The sequence below is a fragment of the Dromaius novaehollandiae genome, chromosome 5 (genome assembly GCF_036370855.1).
Source record: "Dromaius novaehollandiae isolate bDroNov1 chromosome 5, bDroNov1.hap1, whole genome shotgun sequence".
NCBI classification, from domain to species: domain Eukaryota; kingdom Metazoa; phylum Chordata; class Aves; order Casuariiformes; family Dromaiidae; genus Dromaius; species Dromaius novaehollandiae.
The window spans coordinates 8,061,339-8,086,179 of record NC_088102.1 but is presented as its reverse complement, the minus strand read 5'-3'; the positions used below and the strand labels follow the sequence as shown (position 1 = coordinate 8,086,179).

General features: G+C 43.6%; 2 protein-coding genes across 5 annotated transcripts in view; both read right to left on the bottom strand.

Moving 5' to 3' along the window:
* The window catches only part of SYT16 (synaptotagmin 16), a 116,605-nt gene extending 106,125 nt beyond the window's left edge, over positions 1–10,480 (bottom strand). Inside the window, exon 1 of one of the 4 annotated variants that reach the window (XM_064511933.1) lies at positions 10,329–10,480. Coding sequence is in view for 3 of the 4 variants with exons in the window: in XM_064511938.1 (XP_064368008.1) it covers positions 10,329–10,347 (19 nt within the window). In the remaining variant the exon portion in view is untranslated. The remainder of the gene's footprint in view (positions 1–10,328) is intronic. The other 3 variants (XM_064511938.1, XM_064511936.1, XM_064511937.1) reach the window with 3 other exon arrangements.
* A 4,271-nt stretch (positions 10,481–14,751) lies between these two features.
* On the bottom strand, positions 14,752–24,534 carry SNAPC1 (small nuclear RNA activating complex polypeptide 1). Its single transcript, XM_026114455.2, has 10 exons — positions 24,313–24,534; positions 23,544–23,703; positions 22,603–22,743; positions 22,005–22,109; positions 20,850–21,008; positions 20,320–20,394; positions 19,622–19,684; positions 18,472–18,613; positions 17,203–17,286; positions 14,752–15,258 (listed from the first exon to the last, which is right to left on the bottom strand). Exons 1-10 carry the CDS (start codon positions 24,477–24,479, stop codon positions 15,224–15,226), a joined length of 1,131 nt encoding a protein of 376 aa, XP_025970240.2. The 5' UTR covers positions 24,480–24,534; the 3' UTR covers positions 14,752–15,223.
* Positions 24,535–24,841: the final 307 nt, after the last annotated feature.

Genomic DNA, 24,841 nt, shown 5'->3' with positions numbered 1-24,841 from the left:
GGAGAAACACAACACTAACTAAATAACTTCAGAGACAACGCACCACAAATCCACTACAGCAATTGGGGTCTTCAAGACACAGGTGCTAAGGAAGGAGTCATATCATACCCACAGCCAACACACAGACACCACAGCACAAGAGATATCCTAATTATGCTTCCGATTCTTAAGCAGACCATTAAAATGCAAGTCACCATATCTTAGCAAAACACAGACCCTGCAAAGCTCCAGAAGGCTCTGCACCAGAAACTGCAAGCCCATCTGATACTGCAAAACACAGAGGTAAAGAGCGCACACTGCAAAATCCCTTTGGATGCTGCAACCTCCTCTTTCAGCCAGCCACCCAACCACGCAGCATAGCAGGACACCGGCCCCCTTTCTACTTCCCAAGTGAAGGACAGAGAGCATCTGCCTTCCTCTGCTCACGGAGAGGACAAAAGCATGGGAGAAGCTGAGGCACATCTGTCCAGTGCACAACTACCTGAGGTATATGTGCATCTGCCTAGGAACCAGGGCTGCATGTTAATTTTGTCCCTTCAGCAGTTTAAACAGCACGCGATCGAACAGTCTGCAGTGAGCAAACCAGGCAAACGCTGCTGAAAGGGATGCACAAGTCCGTCGTAGACCTTTGTCAAACAGGCCACGGAGCGGCCGTCTCCTCCTAGGCCCATATTTGTTGGCAGGGCTGGTGGGCTGCATTAGACACTCCTAAGATTTACTCTTTGCTGCAAGCCTCACTTCCTTGTCTCTCACAGAGACAAACTAAACACTGAAAAAGAGAAAAATCTATTACAAATTGTTTGCTGCAGATGACAGTCACGAGATCCTCATAATCAACTTTTAAAAAGCGGCTCGATTGCTTATCTTCTGATCAAATTAACAGACATACCAGCAGGAATTAGCAGTGCGCAGATGCCCTCTATCTGCAGAATCCCCTGACTTGAAGAGTGATTTTATGGGAGCTAATGGTTAGGAAAAGAGAAAGTGTCACATTAAAGAGCGATAAATTCTTTTAGAAATCTCTTTTCTTTCACAGCCAGACACCATGAAGGGCTGAGTAGATCCATGTGAAAATTACTCTGTTTTGGTTCAGTCATCAAATATAATATGTTTGTATCCACTGCATAAGCATTTGGTTTTCAGGAGGAGGTGATGGAAGACGTTTGGGTCTTTTCTTCTTCTTAATTTGTACACATTATCTGGATATGGAAGTCTACTTCTTGGAGGCACCCAGTATCTTAAACATTTCGGCCCCAAAAGCTTAACAATAATACCTGGCTCAAATATACCACATTTCATGCCAGAGTACTACAGAATCAGCATCACATGGGAAACATCACAGGGAAACAATGGCAGGGGAGGGAAACAAAATGCCAGTTATCCCAACAGGTCAGCAGCAAAACAAGGACTATTGCCCAGGCACAAGTCTCAGCCACGTGCTCTTTCCAATGTGCTATCTTTCCAATATTCTTGCTGTACATCTTGTAACTCAGCTCAAACTTCAAAGTGCCTAAAAACACAGCCCTTATCTTCAGCCTCTCTGACACCAGCACAATGCTATCTACCACTTTGGCCAAAAGTCAGGTCATCTTCTTGCCTCAGAAGTTGCTCTCACACACAGGAAGCATCAAGCTCTGGTACGACATCTCTTTGTACGTCTATGCTCTTTGCAATTCACCCATACTCCACCCATACAGTTTAAACGCTCTTCCCAGTCTTCTGTTTTGGTTACCATGAGCTGCTCTTCTCTGGACTTCACAAGTGTTGTCTTGTCCTCCTCATGCCCGTACAGAAAGCTGCTAGAAAGGTCACTCTCTAAATCCACTGGTTTAACTAAGTCCTGCGACCAGCCATACTGCGGCCAGATGGCATTACTCTTAGTAGTACTAGTGCTGCTGGTGGATCCTCAGCCTACAGAAGGGACCTACTCCCCTCTGTTTGCAATAGGCAACTTGAACCTCAACAAAAACAAAGAACATAGAATAACTGCCAGTTTTAAAGTCAGTATTTTGTCTAGATGTTCTGATGAAGAGCCGGCTTGGTACATTTTGTCAAACCTCAAAAAAATTCATTAGCTTTGGACCTAAGAATTTGAGAAGAGCCTGTCAGGAGCAACCTGCTTTCCATTGCATTCACTGACATTACAATCTGCACACACTTTCTTCGGGTACATCGTTGCATGCCTGCAATTTCATGCAGTTGTCAGTTCCAGCAGGCTCTGGAGGCGCAACCCAGGGTTAGAGATCTCATGAGGTTTGCGGTGCTTCATCTATGTGAATTTTTTTTTTTTTTTAAACACCCTGTCTATGAAAGATAAAACATGGGCAGGCACTTGCCAGGAAAAGAAAGGGGAGTAAAACATCTCCACTCTCAGGACCTGCAAAAGGATTCTCAGAGCATTAATGTGAAAGTGCCAGGTATCATCTTCGTAGATGCAGATAGCTAGGGCAAAGGGACAAATGTCACAGAAACTCGAAGGACTGCAAGGCCCATCCATGTGCACACAGTGCCTTGAGCATTTCCCTTCCTCTGCCAGTGCTGAGGGACACAGGTCCTACCACAAGTGAAGATGATGGGGCAGTCAAGAGACTGGGGAAATGAGGGATCGGAAAGCCACAGAGACCTGGGCCACATCCTTTCCCCTTTAGCAATACAGAAGACATGTCCAACCACTGCCAGACAGCGCTAACAGGTGTGTGGTAGGCAAACAGCCAGTTGGTGGTTTGTCCCACTTACCACAAACAGACTGGTCCCAAGGCACTGTCAGTGCAAAAGGCTGTTACCAAAATCAAGGCAGCAGATTTACTGGACAATGTGCAATTTGTAACTGCAGTAGCTTCTAAGAGAAAATAAGAATTACACAGATGCTTTCACCTTCATCATCATCTTTATTGTTCCCAGGTATCCTGAGTAAATACTAGACACCTGCCATTGTAACCAACTGTCTATCCATCATTTAACCCTTCTACACCATATTCATCTATCTTACCCCTAAAAAGGCCAAAGATAGCACAGCTAACACAATATCCATGACTGATTAAAAGATGTCTAACCAGATTTGTTTACAGCCACTGTAGTAGGTTGAGTGCATATATATCACATAAATACTTAATAGCTATATCCTCCTCTGAGTGGGAATTCATCTCCTGAAAAAACATGTGGAACAGTCAGTGCAAAGTCTGTATGCCTAAATAGCAAATCACAGAAAAACAGTTCACAGAGTCTTCCCATCCCCTGACAGATTAGACTCAAGCCCTTGCTGAATAATTGATCAAACTCTCTCAGTGCACAAGAGCAATCAGCAATAGATCATACAAATGGAAAATGAACACGAGGTCTCCTAAATGACTACTTAATCTCACTGATCATAACGTCAGCCTGCCTGAGGCATATAAGAGGCTGCTTTTGAAAATAAAGCTGCCTCATGTTTTTAGATAACCTCCCCTGCTAATTATGACTGCTCCTGTTTACATAGGAGGCATCTCTACAGTTGAGCAACATCATGGAAGGACTTAACTAGGCCAGATGGTACACACTTGCTCGGCATGCCAACTGGAATCAAAAGAAGCCTTCCAAAAAGTGACATGCAATAAACGTTACAGACTATTGCACATGGGTCCCCAGGAATTGCTGGCCTCAGTGCTCAGAGCAAAGAAAAACCACAGAACTTCATTTTACAAACCTTTACGCAACTAGCAGGTCTCTTGCTGCCATACGGCTCACAGCACGAGGCCCCTCCACAACCAGAGATTCACCACCAGGCTTGCAGCAATTCTTCCTTAATTACTCATCTCCATTGAAAGGGACCCATTTCATGGTGAACTCAGCATACTAAATTACTAAATACTAAATTAGTGAGGCAGCCATTATCAGCCTGATAATTATCCAGGGCCAGATCTGATGTAAGGTATCTCACATGCCCCAAAATTCTGGTTTGGTTCCTCACACCCCTGCAACGGCACCCCCATTCTTCAGCTGAATCACTCCCTACCACCTCCTGGAGCATATAAAATTGCCCATCTTCATGAACACTAATGCCCAAAACAAACCCTCTTCAGAGGCAGCTTCCTTGGAGAATATCCTCCACTTGAATGCGTATCAAAACAGAAAGGAAATATGTTTAAAACATTCTTCAATTTATTTTGCAAGCCATTTTTAAGCCTAAGTAATTTTCTTCGAATGTTTTCTCAAGGGGACACAGTGTAAGCACAAATATAAGCTCTTTATAAAATTAACTGCATTTCAGGTGTTTAGAAAAGAGCATACAATTGCAATCAATATTTTCCACAAAGCAGGCATTTTTCAAGATGTGCTTTCAACACAACCAGATGTGATGCAGGTCTGTTATTAGCAAGAACATAAGTAACATGATGTCAGACTGAAACAAAAGTAGTAACACAATAAAAATCAAAATATCTAACAGTTCTGGTTATTTTCAAATAGAAGGTTTTTCATATGCGCCAGCGTGGCACCACTCAACAAAGCCTTCCACAATTACGCACTATTTTACAGTAAGATGTCAGGCATACAGGCGCAGGGGTGGCTCCGGGCATGCGTCAAGGAGGTAGCTACCTGGGGCAGCAGACTCCTGAAGGCAGCAAAGTCATGGTCCGAGGTGAGAGACCCAGACCACCCTCGCTTAGCGGCAGAACAACTCTTTGAGGCAGGCAACATCTCTTCGGGCAACCCAGGACCTGGAAACCAAGCCAGCTTCCCCAGCAATGCGATCACACAGACCACAGGCTGCCCAAATTATGCAGGAGAAGCTGAAGGCCAGGCTATCGCCTTCACCTCTCACCCCGCAGCAGCAAGGCCCAAATGACCCGGTGTGGATGAGCATTTGCCCACTGCAGAGCTTGGCCAGGCTGGCCAACAAGGCCACACGTTACAGGAGACAGGAGCTCACTCTGCTACGATGCTCTGAACTCCTGAGGGAAAACAGTGCTGAGGGATCGCCCTGCCACAAAACCTGAGAAACACCGAGCTGCAGTAGGTACATGTCTTCCCAGACAGCGCTTTGGGCACACTAATTCCTAAAAACACCATAAAGATCCACGTCTTCAGGCCATCCAGAGAGATGAGGCAAGTTAATCAGCAAGACTCCAAATTGTTGTTGTCAGTTTATTCACTTATTTTTGAAGAAGCATCTACTAGTCTTGCCTGTATTTTCTAAGCTTATTAACAAAGACCTTAATAGCCAAGAGAACGAGACCGTCTTCCTCCAGGGTACTATACCAGACAGACACCCCCTTCCCACTATCTTTACGGACAACAATTCACTCAAGATTCAGTTACTCTACTTGGGATCTGATTACTGCAGTCACCACTGCCACTTTACTGCGCGCTGTGATACCCACATACATGAAGTGATACAAAAACATAGGTACAGACTGCTTAATTAAAAGCTAGTTCAAATGACCAACAGCCCTTTAAAAGAGCAAAGCTGCCTTTGGGTGGAACAGAGTGAGCACACCCTTCTACGCAATGAATAAGGGAGCGAGGTGAAATGGTGTTAAGCCCCGATACCCCAGACCCAGCAGGACTGAATTCGGACATCCCTATAACACTACCAATTTCTCTACATCTCAGAGGTTCCTAAGTCAGGAAAACCAAAACTGAGCTACAATGAAATGAATTTGCATATGAAAACTAATATAATTTTCTAGTATTTAAAGACTACTCTGAACAGTCACATACATCTCCCTCTAACTACTCTTTTCCATATATCCTCTTAGAAGATTTTCATTTAAAAAGGTCCAGAACATATTTAATACCATGAGGATTATTAGAAGTGCATTCAAATGATCCACAGCTTTTTGTTCTCATTAGCACTGATCTGAACTGCATCCAAGCTTTACTCATTTCAAATTGGGTTGAAGCCAAAGCTATTGGAGACCAAACTTCCCTCACTTCTGATCCTTCAGCCAGCAGGAACAATGAATTATTTAACAATAAAAATCAGAGCAGACTGCTCTAACATGTATCTCTGACCACCTCAAATCATCACCACCAACTATTCTGGCAGCCCAGAATCACAGAGGAATACAGACACCCTGGCAACCCTTCCTTTCTGTGAGGAGCAGCTCTGACACAAGACAGAAGTGATACTACCTGAGCTACTAGGATGACCCTGCTCATCCCAAAGCTCCTCAAGGCAGCTAGTTCTGCTGCTACTGCTCCATGCAAGTACAAGCAGGGTTGGCATCTGCTAAGGTGCCTGCTGCATATAAAGCCAAACAGAACAAATCAAATTTGCCACTGGAACTAATACGATAGTCTATATCTGAACAGAATTTAATATATATACATCATCTTACCAAGTTCAAGGAACGCCAGCTTATTCATTCTATTAAGCTTCTCTCAGATCCTTTTTTACTTCAAGTATTTCTCAATCAAAACATTCAGTCATTTTCAGCCAGTTGAGGAATTAAATGATAGGTGTCCTCATCAAAATTAGACAAAAAACATCAAGGAACATAGTGAACATAAAGCACCCAAGCGAGTATCTCAGCTCTGAAAAGGCCACAGCTGAGATACAGAGCGGGGAGGAAAAAGAAGTTCTGGCAGATCTGCTTTCACTGGCAGTGAAAGAGGCAGCAGCAGCCCTAGAACAGCAAAATGCAGAAGAAACCACAAGGAACAGCATACAGTGTAGAACAAACATTTCCAACTTCCTCAAGCAAGGCTCAGCTACAAGCAGGTTGGGAAATGCTGATCACACCAGAGCTTCAGCAACTGAGCTATAAGACAAAGCAAACGTCTCTAGGCTGCCTCACTAAACTTACGACAGTTTATTAGCACTTCAACATTCCCAATACACTGATCATACTTTACAGTGAACCCCATCCCTGGTATGGGTTATGCTTATGAGGAGCTAATTTACAGCACTGTAAGTAATTGCTTTAATTCACTGTTTGCTATCTTAGTTCAATCTCCTTGCACTTACAAAAAAGAGAAAAAAAATAATAATGTGCCCAAGTTAAAATACTAGAAAAAAGATTCCTTGAATTCCCCTTCACTAGAAAGCATGCAGATCTTCTAGGCCACCAGGTCTGATCCCATAGTTAAAACCTATGAAGTGAGATGTCGCTCACCCCCCTTCTCAGCCCTGCTAATCCTAGGCTAGGGAGAGTCTGTCCACACGGCTGATCCAAGTGCCTCGTGCCACCCCTGAAGCCAACAGCACAGGGTGGGATGGTGGGAGCTCAGCCATCCCCACTCCTCAACCATGTAGCCTCAGAGGAAAAAAAGACTACCCACATGGCTCGCCAAAACATCCAGTAAAGCTTTATGAGCTCAGAAGCTTCTTTTATAGGGTTATCCTGCTCTGAGGCTCCACTCACAGTCCTGAGTTTTACACGCTCTTCTCAGGCAAAGGCCCAGCTCCTGCTTCTGTCACGCCTCTGCCAAACGGACACTAAGCCACCTGCACTCGCAGTTTCTCTCTCATCTTTGCACAAACTGAAAGATGGCAGCTATGTTTCCGCCATCCTTTTCTTACAAGACATTTCTGTGGACAATTTCAGGGACTTTACTTTTTCTATTACCCCAGGCTGTGCTCTAGAGCTCTCTTCCTTTCTAAAGTAATTACTTTAACAGTTCAAAATTAAGGACAAGTGAGGTGCTAACAGCTTTCAAAGGTCTTATTCTCTCTGAAGCTGGAAAATGAAGTGAACTGGCATGCACATGAAAAACAATGAAATATCAAAATAATGAAAGAGAAATCAGCACTTTCCTTTATAACTGTTATTATTTCAGTGGCTACATTACGTTGTCTCCATGACCTCGCATTACACTCTCTTAGGGCTTACTGCAGAACAAGAGACATTGTAAAAGGAGGAAAAAGTCACACCTCTCTATGTGGAAGATTTAAAAATTATAGTCAGCTTGAGAGTTTTGTATATTAGAGGTGAAAGAATATAATAGACTTCTCCGAGATAATCAAAGTTTGACCTACAAAGCCCTCATCTTACTGTAGATCACACAAGAAGGTTTAAACGATCAGGTGTCTTCTAAAACTTGACCAACACGCACAGGACAAAATGGCTCACTACGCAGACGAGGTCAGTGTTTGTTTTTGGTGACAATTGTCAAGAAGTTACATTATGCTAGATAAGGGAGAGGAAGAACCTGTTCCTTTTGTATATAAATCACAGGAAACCGTTCCCCAACAACTAACTCAGCCTAAAGATTGAGTCTAAAGAGCCTGATCCTATCACCAGGGAAAGAGCTGCAATAAACAAATGATTGCTCCTGCAAGGATTTTGGGGGAGAGGTGGTGTTTAAGGAACAAAGCCATAACTCCACTGGATTTGGGGTCAGAAGGACTTCTAATTAATTAAATATTTTATAATTACTCATTTCATATTGGTGCAGCACAAACAGTGGTGAGCAGCCAACTTACTGTATTTTTTATTAATTTGTAAAATGTTATAAAATATAAACCAATGATAATTAGGGACTCAGCACCATTGTTGCCTTTGGATCTCTGCTCTGAGGATCTAAGGAAAGGACAGATTTTGCTAGGTAAAGTTGTACAATTATTTTGAACAAATCAGATCAATTTCTACTTCTCCAAAGGCCTCTCCATAAAAGTACTGAATGACTTGCATGTCATTTCTTCTGGGTCTTGCCCAAGATCATCCTTCCTTAGGGACATGCTCTTGAAAGAAAACAAGGAAAAGCAAACACAAGTGAATATCACTAAGTGGCAAAAGGGAGAAATTAGATTCCCCATTGAATTAAATCTTTTTGAAAAGCTCAAGCCTAGCATTTTGCTCGGGACTACTTAGAAATTGTTACATGTCATCTTCATATCTGTTAAAGGTTCCCATGATTATTTTCTCCCAGTCAGGCTCCAGGGTATAAAACAATCAACTGGGAAATCTTCAATAAGTATTGATGTCCGTGCAGTAAATGAGGAGGAAAATACTGGGACCTTGACCCTAGAAGCTAACAGTACCAACTCAGGGTTTAACTCCCCAGTGCTGTGACCTGAATCAATAAACAGAAATATCTGCCCTCCATACAGCTGCGCCACTGCTGCAGCCAAGACTTAAACCAGGGCAGTACGTGTCATTATGCAACAATATAAATCAATCAAAAAAGGGAAGATGATTAAGATTATTTGCATCATGGCGTGGTCAGAAGATCTAACAACTCAGAGTCCAATTGAGCCAAAAGTTCACAGACGCACAGTGAGAAGTAGACTTCTCTCTCACAATTACAAGATTATCTGTTCCTTGCTAAAAATGAGTTTTCCAATTCTGTGATTCTCCCTAAAATCTGTATTAGCACGTGTGCACCTGCCTGTCTCTTCCTTTGTAGAGGGTACACACAACACGCACGCGCAGGGTGAACACATTTTGTAAAATTCAGTCTATGTAAAACAGGGTTAGGAAGGGGGCATCCTCCAAATAACGCACGTTACACGTGAGGAGAGCCCACCCCAGCACCTCACGCAGGCCTCCTGGAGGAGGAGGAGGAAGGACAGAACTGAACATCCCCGTTTTCACGTCCACCCAGGTGCATTTTCTGACCCTCACCACACTCCTCTTGACGCCTGTCAGGGTGGAGCCTGCTGAGGGCTGGCACCTGGCAGATGCCTCCTCCCCGGCCCAGGTGGGACCGCACAGGTGGGTCTGCCCCACACACAGGAGGACCTGCCCCACACCAGCCAGCACAGCTGGGCCTGCCCCACACACAGCGCCACCGAGGTGGTCCTGCCCCACACCTGACCAGTGAAGCTGGGCCTGCCCCACACATGCAGCCACACAGGTGGGCCTAGCCCCCACACAGGAGGACCTGCCCCACACCAGCCAGCACAGCTGGGCCTGCCCCACACACAGCGCCACCGAGGTGGTCCTGCCCCACACCTGACCAGTGAAGCTGGGCCTGCCCCACACACGCAGCCGCACAGGTGGGCCTGCCCCCCACACAGGAGGACCTGCCCCACACCAGCCAGCACAGCTGGGCCTGCCCCACGCACGGCACCACCGAGGTGGTCCTGCCCCACACTCGCAACCACGCAGGTGGCCCTGCCCCACGGAGAGGTGGGCCTGCCCCACGGCCCCGAGGGGCTGGGGGTCTCAGCCCGGCAGCAGTGGCAGGGCCCGAGGTGGCTCCGCTCCCAACCGCCCCCCAACGCCCCCCCGGGACCCGAAGCCCCACCCTCCCCCCGCACGAGGCCCCCGCGCCCCCCAGGGCGGGGACCAGCCGCCCGGCTCGGCCGCGGGGCCCGGCGCCCTCCCCGCCATGGCGGAGCTGGGCCGGGAGCAGGTGCCGGCGCCCGGCCAGGCCGGACCGAGCCGCCCCCCGCCCGCACTTACTGTCCGTGACCGTGGCCATGGCCGCGGCGCGGCCGCCCGCGCTCCCCCGCGCGATGGCGGCGGCCGAGCCCCGCGGAGCCCCGCGCTGCCCGCGGCCGCAGCGACGCGGGGAGCCGGACCGGGCCGCGCCGCCCGCCGCCGCCGGGGAGGGGAAGGAGGGGAGGGGGCGCGCTGACCCGCATGGCGCCTCCCCGCCTCGGCGAGCCCAGCCCCCTCCTGCCCCCGGGGACCGGCGCCGCGGCGGGCGGGCGGGGGGGCAGCCGGGCCTGGCACCGACAGCGCAGCCTTGGCCCCGCGGAGGGCAGGCTCACCCGGGGGGGCAGAGCCCCCCGCCACCCACACGCCCGCGGCCCCCCCCGCATCGCCCCTGCGCGCACTCGCCTCACCTGCGACATTTCTCACAGGACACGACCCGGGAGGGTAGGCGGCTTTGTCCCCGCGTGGCAGGAGGCCTTCCAAAATTTCGTGCCGGTTTCAAGAATCGCTTTTCACACGCAGTTCCCCCGGGACTTTCTTGACCTGTCACGAGCAAGCATGAAGTATGGTCTTACTACGGCCAACTCCACCCGCGCTTGGACGGAGTTTCTCAGCACTCCGCTCCATCAAAAAGCCACCCGCGGACCGAGGAGGCTGGGCTGAGCCTGCATCTAAGGCTACCTCACTTTCCATCACAAGCGCAAAGCTCTTTCACAAAGGAACCAGTTAGCCCCTCCATTTCAGATAACTTCCATATCCAGGTTTACATTTCTATGACTAAAGGGGAAACACTTTGGGGTCTATTACAAAGTTCAGGCTGTTGCAAAATACGTTTGCTTTGTGCCTCTTTCTACTGCAGTCTAACTACCACATAGTAGAGATGAGCTGACCTAAGCCCTGAAACACCAAGGAGAGGATGGAGTTTTAGCACCCTTCTCCACCCCTCGTAGCCTGTGAAGCCACTGCAGCCCTGCATCCGAGTGTTGGGTTTTGTACAGCTGCAGGGGAGAAGCACTCAGCTAACAGGCCTCACCTGGTGCTTAAGTCAAGACCAAAGCTGAAGGTTGGGTGAGGAAGCCAGATCCATTTAGGGGGACCATTCAAGCACAGGTACATCCATACTAATGCTAAATAGTTACCTATAATTAACAACCACACCCAGGGTGACAGTGAGAGCACTTCCCAGGACTGCTCACTCCAGCCCCAGAGCAAAGGCAACTGCTTTTCACAAAGCAGCTGCTGACTTGACTGATGGTTGCACCTCCACAGACAGCAATATGCACCGAGGTGGTTCAGCTCCTGGCTTACCAGCAGCTCAGCTGCCAACACATGGTGTGCAAGCTGGAAAAACTGAGCGCAGTGGCCTCATCAGTTGTCCCAAGCTACATATGATCGGTCACAAGGTGGTGGTTAGCAGACCAGTCAGAGCAGCACAGGGTTTGGAGCAGCAAAGTACCTGAGAACCAGGCAGGTTTTGAAGCCTGTGGCTGCCCTGGCCCAAGAGCACCACTCACTCAAGCTAGCTAGACTGTCTGTCTCCACCACACCGCAATCAGGACCATATCTTATTACTAGTAACAGGCATAGAAGCTGCCACTCCTCCCCCCCCCCCAACCCCAGAATTAAGCTGCTGAAAAACATTTCCCACTTCCACAACAGGTAGCTGCAGGCCTCCAGCTGAAGTGTGCTACGGTAGTGATGCAGAGCTCTGAACTTTTGTTTAGCCAAAGCAAAGAAATCAAATTTCAAGGAAACAAAATAGCCTGCATTTAATATTAGACATTGCAATACCTATCTGCAGGTCTGTTTGCTCACAGTCTCAAAGTTAAGGGGAAGGAAACAGCACACAGTTTAGATCAGTCAAAAACAACTGTAAAAAGCTTATTTGGTTGCTCACCTCTTTTCCTCCCCTCAGACAGAATCTTACTACACTGTTCTTGTATCCCAAAGTTTCCCACATACGGTGCAATGACCAATGGATCACCCTTATCATTTGTAGGCAGCAGAATCAGCAAGCACTTAATCTGGCCAAGGAAGAGATTTTTTGCAGTGAACATTGATGCTCCATCTATGCTGGCAACTCCTGCGAATTCCACAAAGCTCTTCAGAGAACTGCGCTGACAGACGGCAGCAGGCTTTATAAAACATGAACGGACAATTCCGGAAGTCGGATGAATTTCAAAATGAAACTTACCAGAAAAGTCAGAAAAGAGCTGCATCATTTGGAGAATGTTATTACTATGTGTGTGTGATGAGAGAATATAAATTGTCTGTACAAGGTGCTATTGTGTAAAACGTTTAAATATAGGACTAGAAGGAACCTCCAGATGTTCTCTAGTCCATGTCCTTTTTCCAAGGCAGAACCAGGTCTACCAGAAAACGATTACTATTTTTTTAAACCTTGAACTCATACAGTGAAAGCAATTCTTGTGTTAGTCACTGGACCTATCTTCATAAAATAATGAGTATTTTTTTAGTTAAGTAGATTTGTATTGCTGTAAATTGATTACTGTTAGCTCTACCTCTGTGGACATGGAGAACAATTAGTCACCATTTGCATAAACACATTTGACATAGCTGTGCAAATTGTTACTGGAAAGGCTTAACTCGATTCCTCAAAGCTTTTCTTTTCCAGACTAAATTCCACAAGGTCTGTTTTCTTTTTGTTGCCCTTTTCAGGATTCTCCGATTCTTTCAGAGGTGAGGCCTACAGGCTCCCCAAACCGTACACCATATACATCACCACTGCCTGCAATGGCATTTGGGATATTTCACAGCACCCCCACATTGCTAGCCGACCTGCAAAACAGCTGCTTAGTCAAGCATTCCTAGCCAATATCTGTCTTTCTCAAGTGCAGCTTTTTATACTTGCCTTTACTTAGTTAGACATTGTTGATTTCTCCAGTTATTAGTATAAAAGTAACACTGAAAACATCTCCATGTAAACTGCTCCTAAATTGATGTCACCTGTGTTAAGCGTATTCTGTTTTTCATCACCCACATTGTACTCGTGAACACTGCGTAGCACTCATCCAAGCCTCCGCTCAGGAGTATCCTTTAGCTTTGCCAAGGAATAGTGATTACTGTCCTATGAATAGGATTCTTCAGTCAGTCATACATCCATCCTAGAGAAGTTTCAGCTGAAACTTCTCTATCTAGTTTATTTATGAAGTGAAAAAGACAAAGGAAGCAGCCATCAACATCATATTCCTCTTAGCATAGGGCTCCAAGCGCTGATGAGTTGCTGTAACACACACACACGCACACACACACACCCCAGACTGAACCCAACAATCTTAGGACCTGGAAGAGCAGTGGAAGGGTGAACACTGCACCAGGAAAAAGGGGTAGAAAAATCATCATACAGACACCTCATAGTTAACTGCATTATTAGTACTATTAAGATTTTCTTCTGTATAAAGGTAGTCTTTCTTTTTCTGTGGTAATTAGATCTGGTCTAATAATGACTCTTGGATTAGACTGTTAAGATTTCCATTATTTAAACAATAAGTTTCTGGCTTTATAGTAAGGTACATTTCCTCTTTGCCCATAAACAGGACTGAATGTAACACTAGTGCTTAATTATCAGGGTTTTTCCAATTTCTAATTTAATTCTGTTTGTCATTTAAGTGTATTCCTCCTTACCCTATCCAACAAATTTCACTTAGTCCAGGCCCCTTTTATATTCAAAGCCCTTTATATATTTCCACTTGGCATTTCTTCTTGTAGATAACAGCACTTCAGTTCTTTTGGCCTTTCTTGATAGTCATACTACTGAATAATTCACTCAATTTAGGCCTCTTTTACATGCAAAACCTTTCATATTTCCATTTTGTACTTCTTCTAGATGAGGACACGTCAGTTCCTGTTCAGTTTGCCTTTCTTGATAGGTCATACTTGTCACAACTCTGATCAACTAGAGAAAATACCAAGGAGAATAATTATCACCATTCTTCTTGAATTATCAGGGTTAGAAGGAGCTATTTAAGTCTACAGCCTTACAGGGCTGAATGACAATGTCTAATGCCAGTGCTTGCTGTTGTTTACAAAAAATACTCCAGCTTATGACTCCCAGTCTGTTTTCTTCTTCTGTGGTACTGTTGCCTAGCAATCATTTCCCAATCCTGCATCTGCAAAGTTCTCAGTACTGATCTTCATGTTTATTTACACACCCGTTTCTCCCACATCACCTTTGCAATCTGTAAAAATTACTCTGAGTTCTAGTCCTACCTTCGAACAGCTTGGTGTCATCTGCAGAATAAATGCATGTTATACTTCTTTGTTCAATATACATATATACATTCAATATACAATGATACCAGACCCACCGGAGACAGAGTACAATAAACAGGCTCATTACGAAATCTGATCTTCATTTCCCACACCTGAGAGATCTAAGAGTGATAAATATTGCTGAAGTTCCGCACCATGAAAGAGAGCAAGGAAACTCTGTGAAGAATAATTTATTGCACTAGTCTTAAACAGTCAGTAACCATAATTTTATGTTCAGAGATAAAAGATTCCAAACATGTTTTATATCAGTAAACGTTTTGTGAGCAGTTCTTTTACCAGCCTTTGCTAAAAACATCACTGCAAGTCAACCTAGTTCTAAATGATTACTCATATTGTACAAGCTCAATAAAAGGAGCAACCATCCTCTGTCTCATTCCATCTCAAACAGGGGTATAACAACTTTGTCTCCTACAAGAAGCACTACCTTTTCTGAAAGCACTGGGTGCTTTTACCACTAGACAGCTAAGGTGTTCCAGTCACTACCAGTATTCCAGTGTCACCTGTAGTTCTGGTCCCAGCCGCATCTCATGCATACATTCAAAGGCATCCAAAACAAGCACTTTGTTACTTCTGGCATTTACATTTTGTCACTGAAATTCACATTAGTGCTTCTCCAACTGGATCCTCTAACGCCTTTTTTTCCTCTTGGGGAGAGGTACTTCTGAAAGGAAATAAAGAGATTTTTCTGACAAGCTTTTCAATCCATTTTGCCTCATGGGAATGATTAAAACAGAATTAATTCTACTCAGTAAAGGAAATGAATTAGATGAGCTCGAGAACCCCTTCTAACCCCTCTCCCCATCACTTTTAATATGAAAAAAATCTTTCCAGATTCTACAGTATATAATTTCATTCAAAATATCAGTAAAAAAAATCCAAACACTGAACAAAATACTGCACTTCAAAGCTTAAGTAAGCACCTTTCTGCTTCCCATGAACTCCTTTAGGATTTCACTGTGAATTTCACACATGGAATACTCACAAACACTCGATACCCAAAGAAACGGCCTAGGAGTATTCTAAATGCTTCAGAATTTGCTAGGGTAGTTATTCAGTGAAATGGAGAACGTGCCTGGTTTAGAGAGAAACTGGTTTTGTCCACAACAATTTGAAAAAAGCGTAAGCAATTCAAGTACAGTATTAAATGCACTATTATGCTTTCAACCTGACCACCTAAAACTCGAACGCATTCAAACTGCCTACAACTGACTAAGGTGATCAGAGGATGTAATCTCGCTTCTGAACTACAAGATGCCCTTGTGCTTTTGAAAACAGCAAACAAATGTGCTACCTGACTGTAAAGCTATTTTAATAGTTCTTAACGTGCTACCTTCTATGAGGCATCCTTCTTTTACATGCAATTTGGGATAGAAAGTCAGTTCCAAAAGGTACATTCCTCACACATCTATGCCATTAAAGCTTTTCAGGAGTTGTAGTTAACCCTTCGGGCTCCTTCAGGTAACCTAATAAAATACTATTCTTTTAAGCTAAGAACGAGTTTCTTCAGTCTATCAAGTCTGCTTTCCATTACATAAGCAAGACCCATCAGTCTTAGACCAGTTAGGAATTGCCAATGGAAATCATGCCTTTAGCTAGCCAGCTCCTGTCCGAGGAATGCTACCAGTACAGGAGGAGACATGGCTACAAAGCAGAACTCCAGCCTCTGCCCAAAGCACTGCTGAATGAGGTATCTCAAGATAAAAAAAGGTGTAATGTTCTCTGGACATTGTCTGTTCCATGGTGTTCTGTTCTCAGTGTATGTTCTCCTCAAGCAACATTAAAAAAAAAAAAAAAAAAATCGATCTCATCTATAGCTTCTCAGCTGCAGATCAGTTCAAGCTCATCTAACACCTTAGTTTTTACTAAATCCATTGGTGGCTTTCATAGAGTAACTCCATTATCACCTTTAAGAAGCCTGCTTGCAACTACTTCCAAACAAAAATTACATTCTTTTCAGTAACATACAAGTGATAGCAAAGTCATCATTCTTCAGCTCAAATTCCCAGAATTCTACAACTTCATCAGACAGCTTCTAATATAGACAACGAAGCTATCACTGTACATATACTAGTTTGGAACTTAATCCTGGAAGCTTTGCCCAGCCTAACCTAAGATTCAAGGGAAAACTTCAACATCCCCTCATTTCCATGAAGGTGAAGACAGCAAGGGCTACTTTGACCTTGAGAGCAGGTTACAGAAGTTTCACAACTACTATCAACAAGCATCTTCAGTAAGTGGGAGAGTAACTGAAAGTAACTCTTCCTAATATTATACATTGGAACTCTTCAAAACAGATTTACATTATAGAAGAGTAAATCTCCTTTTAACCAGACCAATTTAAACTCTGAACATACTGCAGTGAAGTCTATGTGGAAAAAGCATATGACTTGCAGTATTGTGTCATCACTTGTGTGCTCGTAAAAAAGCCTCAGGGCAAAGCTTCAATTTTCATGCAATTCTATACAGAGAACACTATACAGGCTAAAAACAAACCTAGCCTTGGCAAAACATGGTCCAAAGTATCAGTTTTCATTGCAGAAACATACAGAACAGTAGAGAGTTATTAAAAACAACTCTCCGGTTTGTTAGAGAATTTCAACTGTACCTTCTTCATCTGAGGTTTCTTCTTCTGTGATTACAGGCATCCCAACATGCCTAGTAAGAGTTTCCTTCATTGTCCGCATCTCACCTGGTGATAAATTTATAGGGAAAAAACCCATCATCTACTTTTGCCTCTACACCAAAAATTTCCATGTCAAAATTTTGCAGTCTTTTCCTGACTGCATTAAGCAAGGGCCTTCATTGAGCACATACAGAGTCATCCCAGTGCTCTTCTTATATTGATACAGATAACCTGGAACTATACAGAGTACAAGCCATTAAAAGTGTTTTCTTCCAGGGTACATTTTCAAAAAGAGAAAAAAGGGCCCAAATATTGGAATTAGGACCCTGTACTTGTTTTAAAAAGTCTGCTTCTTAAAATTGCTTTTATTTTATTGCTAGTTAAAATGATAAAGTACTTCTCAGGAGAAAGAAAATAAAATTACAGAACAGAGTCAGAAACAGTGAGTCACAGGACTATAAAAACTTTTGTCAAGAAGGACAAAGTTAGATCTAGCTGTAAACTAATCAAAAGTTTGAACAACTAGGATGTAATAATTGCAGTATTAGAAAACAATTAGAAAAGAGTTTTGAAATTGCATCAACTGTCAGCATCAGACAGGTTTCAATTCACTTGGAAGTATTGAAAGTTTCAATAACAAAAGACAATAAATAACAAGTGTCAGATGTAAAGGGAATGACTGATGTAACAGTGCAGCTACTGGTCTTACAAAGCATTGTCATTAAGACATCAATATTATTTTCTCTTCAAAAACATTAACTGGTATTCCTGCCAGAGCCCACCGGGAACAGACACGAGACAGGTGGGCTTTACTTTGAACTCCGCCAAGATGTATTAACTACAAAATTGTCAGCCTGCTTCTACTTTTATGAAGACCAGCCTATCTGTCAACAGAAGAAACAGTTAGATGCAAGTCTTAATCACCACTAAGTTTCTTGCATGGCAACATGAAGAATTAGCTACCTTGCTAGCAGTGTAGCAGTGTTTTAACAGTTGCTTTTCCAAAGAAAAATTCAGAAGATTATGTGTGAGATTTCAGATTAACTATATAACTGCATGCACTCTCTCTACCCAGCCAGACTGTGGAAAACAGACAGGCAGGTTCAATTAATACGGGGGCATCACAAACAGTTTCTTTAATCTTCTACCTCCATGGATGAACAGTAAAATTTAACCAAGCTGCCTTAGAGGGCAAAGCAGTAGACAAACTTTTGCAGCATCTTCAGATTCACCACAGTAGTGAAGACATACCTTGAATTTCCGCAGAACCTCTATTCCTTGCGGCCTGTGGTCTTTTACTGTTTTTCCTACTTCTGCTTTGAGATTTCCCATAATCTGATCCTGAATCAGAAGATTCTAGTTTTACTTGACGGTGTCTTCTGGATTTGGAAGCCTAAAACCCAAATAGATTTATAAGCAATAAATAAAAAAAAAAACTAAGCTGTTACAGCCACACACTATTGTGTGTCACTCAGTTCACAAGCCAGCAAGGACTAAAGTGTCATCTTCTTCAGATGTCAGGGAGTGAGGGGATTCTCACTGATTACAGTGCTTCAGCCTAACAGGACAATGCCCTCCTACAGTTTAATAGTGTATTGTTTAAATTCAGATAATGAAACATTCATTTATTTTCACATCACTGTCTATTCTCCTCATTCTGTATCTTCATGTGTGCAACCAAAAGGAACACTTCCAAGAACAGCTGTGTTATAAAGCCTCTTTCCTTTATTACCGTATCTTGCTTAGATACCTAGGGAACAGTATCGCCCCACATTTTCAAAGCTGGACTGCCGTACATTCCACAACTGTTTTATTCCACAACACATTCAAATAAGATTTTAACAACTAAAAAAGATGTAACATTTACCACAGGTCCACTATTGAAGTCAATGCAACAATATTTCTAAACTAGCAGTACTTGAAACAATGTTTTTAAGAATTGACAAGTGACTTTAAACCCCCAAGCATCTTCAGAGCTTCCAATACCTGAGCTTCAAGGTCAGTGGGATTTCAGCAATCAAATACTTCAAATGTTTTCCTAATTTTTTTATTCCATCTACTTAAAAAATGATGCATTGACATTAAAAAAAAAAAAGCTTTGTAAACAAGAATTCCCCAAGCAGAGACAATTTCAGACTTAAAACAAAAATCTGCTTGCTCATACCTAACTGCACTGTTTCCATAAATCTAACGTGTTAAAAAAAAAAAAAAAAAAAAAAAAAAAAAAAAAAAAAGCTTTGTGGTTTCCCAGCATGTTCAGCAGGGAAAATAGAGCATTCAAAAGTTGAATTCGAGTGCAATTTTAACTCATTCTTTTTTGATTAATTTTTATGTTATGCTGGTACTTACAGCTATTTTTTAAAAAATAAACACATCCCTATAATATAATCTTATGCCTTACCTCAGCAACTGCAGAATAGGATCTGTACTTGATCTTAGCCAATGCATTTGCTCTTTCAGAGCCCTGCAAAGAAACAAAGAAATCTGTCAGAAAAAGTTTTCACATTCTATGATAGCAATATTAAAAGGCAATATCAAATTAGGACATTATTTGAGCAATATCTTACTAGAGCTGTAATTTTATAACAAATGCTGCAGAATTGATGCTAAATTTAAAGAAAAGTAGTAATACAAGTTTCATTAAAAAAGGCAAAGCACAATTTTGATGGCCTTCATCAGCACGGGAAGAAAAACTGGAATTTGAAATTTCCTATCTCATTTAAATTCAAGGTTGAAATAAGCAGGTATTTAAACAGAAGGCAGTACAACAGCAGATAATTTTGTGGCATAATTAGTGAATACTGCACTTAGTTGAAACTGCAGGAGGAACCATAAAGCAGTCTGGCCAAGAAGATACAGCTATTTCCCCTCCTTACCTGAAAGGGACCATAGCTTTTTATTATAAGCATCTAAGAGCCACATTAGTAGCGAACAGTAATACGAGAACAACCCAATTAAAAAAATAAAAATAGAAACAAAAAAGCCCAAGCCAACTCCACTAACTATTCCTATAACTTGCTTTGATACTATCAAGTCCTAAAATCGAGAAATTAACAGATTTTGTCTGCAGAGTGTGGTAAACTAGATAATTTTTCTTACTTCTGATGCTAGAGAGGTCCCTTCTTCCTCTCTGTTTGGTATTTCATCAGCGTCTTTAGCATTTAAGAATAACTTCTAGGGGAAAAAGAGATGAATTTTTTAAATATCATACACAAGGCAGTTAAAAAAAATCCAAGAACTGTGCAAAACAAAAATATTAAAGTAACCATATACCTCTGTTTTCTTCATGCCTTACGCTACAGTACCATGGCCTTTGCTTGACCCCAGAATAAGTGTAACAGAGGTACTTAATGCACTCATTCCAGTATTACTCATAAGCCACTTCTACCAAGCTCACATTTCAGTACATATTTACTTTATCAGAGAGACAGTATCACATAGACAATCCCCAAAACACTCCCATATGTTTGTCTAGTGTTTCACTTATTCCATGTCTTTGGCGTTACAGTTTTTTACTTAAGTCGCAGATTTACAAAGTACACTTGGATGTCATCAAGCTAAATCAGCCAGCTCTTACATGTTCACATAAAGTGTTAAGTCGCCACAGCACAATGGTCAGTATAACTTACCATCCTCTTCTGCTGCCATTCCTGATGTTCCAAAGTTATATCTTTAAGATTAACTACAAATTCATCTTTTATTAAGCTCAGGGCTTTGTCTGGCTGAGACTTGTCAGCTGAGATGACACACTTCATTTTCTGATAGTGGTCATGAATATTCATCAGTTCCTAAAAGAAAAAAAAAACAACAATAAAACAAACAGAAAAAGCTTTGCAGGAGAAAAGGTTACAGCAGCAAACCAAAATTAGTCCTCAGTGGAAAAAAAAAGGGTTAAACAAACTACTGAACAAACAGGAGTGTTATGAATGGAGTCCCTTAGTATCAACTGTTCAGTTTCAGGGGGCCTAGCAATATTGCTACCCAGCACTGTCCTATCAGTCCAGCAAATAAACAAAGGAAGAGAGAGTATATTTCGTTACTTAAACCAAGAAGGAAGCCTCAGTGACACTGATGACTAGTGCTCACAGAGGTTCCATTCTCATCCTGGTGTCTGTTCGTATCTCTCTGGAGGAGAGATTTTGCAGTCTTCTCACCCCATCATTTCACAGATTATTGATTTTTGTACCATTCTGTAGTCATCTGTACTGACTATTTATCTTTGCAAGCAGAAAAAAAAATGGAAGCAAAGATCTACGACCAACTTATAACGACCAACATAAAAAGCTATATCCTGCTTGAAAGACTACCTTTTTTTAAAAAAATGTATTAAATACTAAACAAGCTCAAGTTTGAAAAGGAGAAACAAAGGTTAGAGAAGGCAACAACCTTGCAGATAGCTAACTTTTATTACCATAACCATCTAGTCTCCAACCGCGAATTACAGATGTATCAAAACAAACAAGCTCTCTGCCTCCCCCCACCCCATTTTCCATTTTTCTCTGCTTAAGTGACAGTTGATCATTTGTCCCCTTCCCTTTTAGACCATATTAAGGTGCCTACAAAACACTAGAGCACATTTTGGTGCTGAAAAAGTACCACAGGTCTTCCGAAATAAATGCTATGTTTCTGGATACTAAGTAAAATTGCTCGCACAGACTATTACCCTAATATGCATACCATAAGCAAGACTTACGAAAGACCTGATTGGGACAATTAGAGACAATTAGCTCTTGGACAACAGAGAAAAACACAATGATTGATCAGTAGTTTGAAAGTTACTGTACCTCCAGTACATCATTAGTGATAAGGCTGTTTACTCGGTTACTTGGGTCCTTAAACTCTTCTTTAAATTCATTTTCCTGGATCTTCTTCTTAGTTCTGTAATTTAACTAAAGCAACAGAGACAATGCTTCATAACTTAAATAGTAAACTTAAAAGTGCATCTCCTCTTGAAAATTCTCACTGCATATCCAGCAGTCAATAGATGATGGAAGGCATATACCTATCCCAAGAACAGTAATACATAACTTTATTATCAAGTGCTTAGAGTCTGCACTTTTCAAAGTTTACATTTTTGTATTCTCTAGTCAGGAATTTAATCAAGCACTCGGACTCAAAGTTTGAAATTCCCATAGATTAAGAGGTACCTCAAACCTAAAAATATTTTTTCAACAGCAAATATTTTTATTAAGTGAGGAGTATGGTACTTTCAAACATCCTCTAGGTTTTGTTTTATATAACCAGTTACGTAAAGCAAGATGTAGCATTTTTCAACACAGTGTCAAAGATGAACTAAAAGCATTAGTGTTGCTGAACTCTGTCAGCAATAGACAACTGAAGATAACTTTTTAAATACAAGTAGTCATTAATATAACAACTCACTAGCTTTGGCATTGCTGTGAAATGGAATGCTCTGGCAACTCGCAGTTTCCTGAAGATATATGCTGCATCATAATGCTGAGATTCTATCAGATCCTGTTGAAACCTCTGGACTTCAGGCCAATCCTTGAGTGCAATTCTGATCTGCAAGAGAAGAGCTGTATATTGTTATACCAAAGTGCATATTTCCAATCTACATAGGAATTTAACTTCCCTTTCAGTCTCCATGAGGCACAAAAAAAAGACCAAGAGCTTCCCTCTCAAGGGGATATATTACGCGTTCTTCCAATTCCCCTGGTCTACTCCACTGGGCGCAGCTAACAAACACAAATATGCTCCTGAAGCTTATCCTGACTTTCTGCACCAAGCAAGAAGCATACACTTACGACAGTTCTCTCCACACTTCATTTTTAAGTCTTGTTATTTAACGCACACCCGTGGAACCTTGCTCTGCTGATAACAGCAGCTTTCACAAGTAGCTATAGTTAAAAATCTAGCTTCGCTGCAAAACATGGTTCCAGTCAATAAGAACGGGCACTGATTTACTCACTTTCCATTCTGTTGAAATTCTAAGGAATAACTGGGGCTGCAGCGGAGGCGTCCCCACAGCTGATAAGCACATTCCCAATTCCCATTTTCAAAGCTAAAGTCTTCTTAATTTTTGAATAATAGAGAGCTTCATATTTGGTAAGGCTTCTGAGAACACCACGGTTAAATTTTAGGAGATATAAACAATACCTTAGTCACCACCTAAGCTCTCAGACCCAAAGGTGTTTGCAAAGTTAGCTTTTCCAAACAGACTGTTTTGTTCAAAACAGTTTTATTTTAGGAAAGCAAGGAGAGAGGAAATATGGTATCAATTTGTGATGACAAAGTAGATTAAAAGTATACCACATATCTTGCAACTAGTATTTCCAGAGGAAAAAAAACTCAAGAACACTTACTTTTTGCTTTGGCTGGCAAAGCTGTGTAGAATAGAGCCCGTACAAAAGATACAGAGCACCAACTCGAATCTGGAAAGCATAAGGAGGCAAGAAATACTGCTGCACCAGTTCCAAAGTCTTCTTTGTGAATTTATTCCTCTCCAAAGCTCTTATTCTACCGCTAGAGGAAACACAAAGGAAGTATGTTAAAGCCAGCGACTACAAAATGAGCTAGGGTTTTAGAAAACAAATTAAATTAAATTTAGAAATAAATATTATAAACATTAGGTATTTTAGAACATGTTAATCTAAGGTTCAAGTTGAGGCAAGTCTCCAAAGGTGGCCAGGCCTCAGGCTCCCTGGCAGTACTGCATACCATTCCTTGGATTAGACTAGATCTAGAATGAAAATGCAATGCCCTACAGCCACGTGTTTTAAACCTCACGCCACGAGAACGGCACCAAGCTCCTCAAAGACAGCGCTGAAGAAGGCATCACTAGTATACGAGATAAAAACTCCTGCCTGTTTTTCTTCCTGCACCACACAGGGATGGGGCGCTTCGTCGCCAGCGGCCTGCCCAAACCCTTCCCAGAAGCCACGCCAGAAGGGAACCGACGCCGCGTTCTGCCGGCGGACGAGCTCGGCCGCGGGGTCTCGGGGGGGAGGGGGGGGGGGTGCCCGGCGGTAACGGCCGCTCGGGCCTGGCGGGGCAGGGGCCGAGGAGGCGGCCGCTGCCGGGGGGGGCGGGGGGAGCACGGGCAGGGCGGCCGGGCGGCGGCCGCTCACTCACTAGAAGATGGCGTGGAAGCGGCGCTCCCGCCACAGCTCAGCGAAGCGCTCGAAGCGGACGGTGTCGGCCTCCTGGAAGGCGCCGAGCAGTGCCTCGCAGTCCGCCTGCAGCCCCGGCACCGAGCACATCCCCCCGCCGCGGCCGCCCTCGCGCCGCACGCCGCGCATGCGCAGTGTCCCGCACCGCCGCGCATGCGCAGTGCCCGCCGGGTGAGCCCTGCGCGCCTGCGCACTCCGCCGCCGCGGGCCGTTAACGGCAGCGGGGAGGGGCGGCGCTCCCACCCGCCTCGTCGCCCCCCAGGGGAGGGCGGTGGTAGCAGGGACTCGCCGTGCCCGTCGCCGAGGGCGCTGTGGCGAGCCCCGTCCCCCGGCGCGGCGGCTGCGCGCCCCCTCAGCAGAGCAGCCCGGGGGAAGTGGCGGGGAAACCCCCGGCATCCTGCCAGGCGACTCGCGCCGCCTCGTCGGCGGGACGTGGCGCTTTGCCCGTCCCCGCGGTGCCCCCGGTCCCCGGCAGGGCGGGAAGCGCCGCG

Excerpts from the sequence above, each read along its gene's own strand:
- SNAPC1 (XM_026114455.2), bottom strand. The coding sequence starts at position 24,479 with ATGCGCGGCGTGCGGCGCGAGGGCGGCCGCGGCGGGGGGATGTGCTCG. Across the intron at positions 22,744-23,543 it reads TTTGCCAGCCAAAGCAAAAA|ATCAGAATTGCACTCAAGGA; the intron begins GTAAGTGTTCTT and ends CTTCTCTTGCAG. Across the intron at positions 21,009-22,004 it reads TCACTAATGATGTACTGGAG|GAACTGATGAATATTCATGA; the intron begins GTACAGTAACTT and ends TTTTTCTTTTAG.